This window comes from Merops nubicus, unplaced genomic scaffold (assembly GCF_000691845.1).
Source record: "Merops nubicus isolate BGI_N331 unplaced genomic scaffold, ASM69184v1 scaffold35628, whole genome shotgun sequence".
NCBI lineage: Eukaryota > Metazoa > Chordata > Aves > Coraciiformes > Meropidae > Merops > Merops nubicus.
In genome coordinates this window covers 640-2,412 of record NW_008626953.1, presented here as the reverse complement: position 1 = coordinate 2,412, position 1,773 = coordinate 640, and the positions used below count along the sequence as shown (strand labels likewise).

Sequence of the window (1,773 nt, the reverse complement as noted above, 5' to 3'; positions counted from 1 at the left end):
CTCAAGAGACCAGCACCTGCAAGGACAGGTCCCCAGAGCCTGTGTCACTAGAGGGGGGTCTCAAGAGACCAGCACCTTCAAGGACAGGTCCCCAGAGCCGATGAGACTTTGGGTCGGGTCCCCAGAGCGGAGGTCACTGAAGTCCATGTCCCTCAAGTCCACATCCCCAGAGTGAAAGTCCCCAGAGTTGTGTCCCTCAAGCCCTGGTCCCCAAAGGCCCCATCCCCAGAGTGGAGGTCCTCAGAGCCCATGTCCCTCAGATGCTGATCCCCAGAATGGAGGTCCCCATATCCCACATTCTTCACGCCCAGGTCCCCACTGGGAGCTGAGAAGGGGCTGGGCAGCCCAGGACACCCCCAGGACATGCTGGAAGAGGGGACAGGACACAGAGGAGCTGTGACCAGCAGAGCCACCCCATCCAGCTGTGGCAAGTCCCCTGGGGACACAGCGTGTGCCACCAATCTCGATGGTGGCAGAGCTTGGGGGAGCTGGGGTTTGCCCCACTCCTTGGTGCCCCATGGCTGGAGGTAGCTGGAAATTGGGCAGTGGCCACATCCCAGCTGGACGCCACACTCAGGGGGGTCAAGGCTGCACCCAGCACCCACCTCAAGGACACAAACAACCCAAAGGTCTCTGGGAGCATGGCCCAGGCATTACTCACCAGCCACGGTGGCTGCTGGCAGGGCGGGGATGGGGCTGGCCTGGTCTCAGCAAACCACAGGGATTTGCCAGCAAATCCACATGGAGTCAGATCCCCATGGGTCACATGTGGAGGGGGGTCCGAGGGTCTGAGCTGCGGGACCCCCCCCAGCTGAAGGGGCTTTGGCTGGGGGCGTGCAGGAGGAGCAGCCAGCAGCCCCGTTCCCATGGCTTTCTGTGATCAGATTATTTCTGTTTTATAGAAATAGATAAAATACAAATACACCAAGAAAAAAAACTTTTTGAAAAGATAATCTATTATAAAATACAATAAGTTAGCAATAAATAAGAGGGTTGTAAAAATGAGTCTCTAAACTGAGCAGAGATGATGCTTGGACATGGAGTGGGCTGCGGCCACGCAGGGACAGATCCCCCCCTGGCCCTTTTGGGCTCTCTTGGGTGGGAAGGATTCACCTCTCAAATAAAATATGGGTTTAAAAAAGAGGAAAATAAGGGAAAAGAGGGAGCAATAAGTGTCTGTGGAGGAAGGTCCACAACTGGAGGCCTCTGGGCTGAGCCAGTGGAGTCAGGACGGGCGCGGATAGATTTGCGGATAGATCTTGTGCCACAGGGTCTGTTTTTGGGGATCCTGGTGGTGGTGGGTGCCCGTCCAAGCTGGAGGCGATGCCATCAGGCACAGTGGCACCGGGTGACCAACATGTCCTCGAAGAGGGTGGAGACCAGCCTGCCCTCACCGTCGTAGTGCATGAGCACCATGGGGTCGTAGGCGGCGGGGACGCAGCAGGGCGGGGGGGTGGCCCTGGAGAGGGAGTGCATGCGGGCTTTGATCTGGGCGTGCATGCTGGCCGGCTTGTAGTTGTGGGGACAGGAACCTTCACAGAACCTCATGTAGTAGCTGCTGGGGGCAATGACCCAGTCCGACCAGCCGATGTCCTGGAAGGAGACCTTGAGCGACTTGAGGCAGCACTTCCCATCGCTCTTCCCACACTCCTCCTCCAGCCCACGGGCTTTCCTGGCCCCTCGACCTGTGCTCTCGTGGGTTTCCACCTCCAGCACCAGCGTGTCGCCCCCCGTGGTGGCCAGCAGGGCTGAGATGTTGGCTGTGAAGGCCAG

At 58.5% G+C, this 1,773-nt stretch overlaps 1 protein-coding gene across 1 annotated transcript; it reads right to left on the bottom strand.

Annotated features, from left to right (window-relative positions):
* Positions 1–1,329: 1,329 nt before the first annotated feature.
* Positions 1,330–1,760, bottom strand: LOC103778579 (growth/differentiation factor 15-like; the record flags this gene model as incomplete). The annotated part of the gene is made up of 1 exon (XM_008946170.1): positions 1,330–1,760. A coding segment is annotated over one exon (431 nt), but the record flags the coding sequence as incomplete, so codon positions are not given.
* Positions 1,761–1,773: the final 13 nt, after the last annotated feature.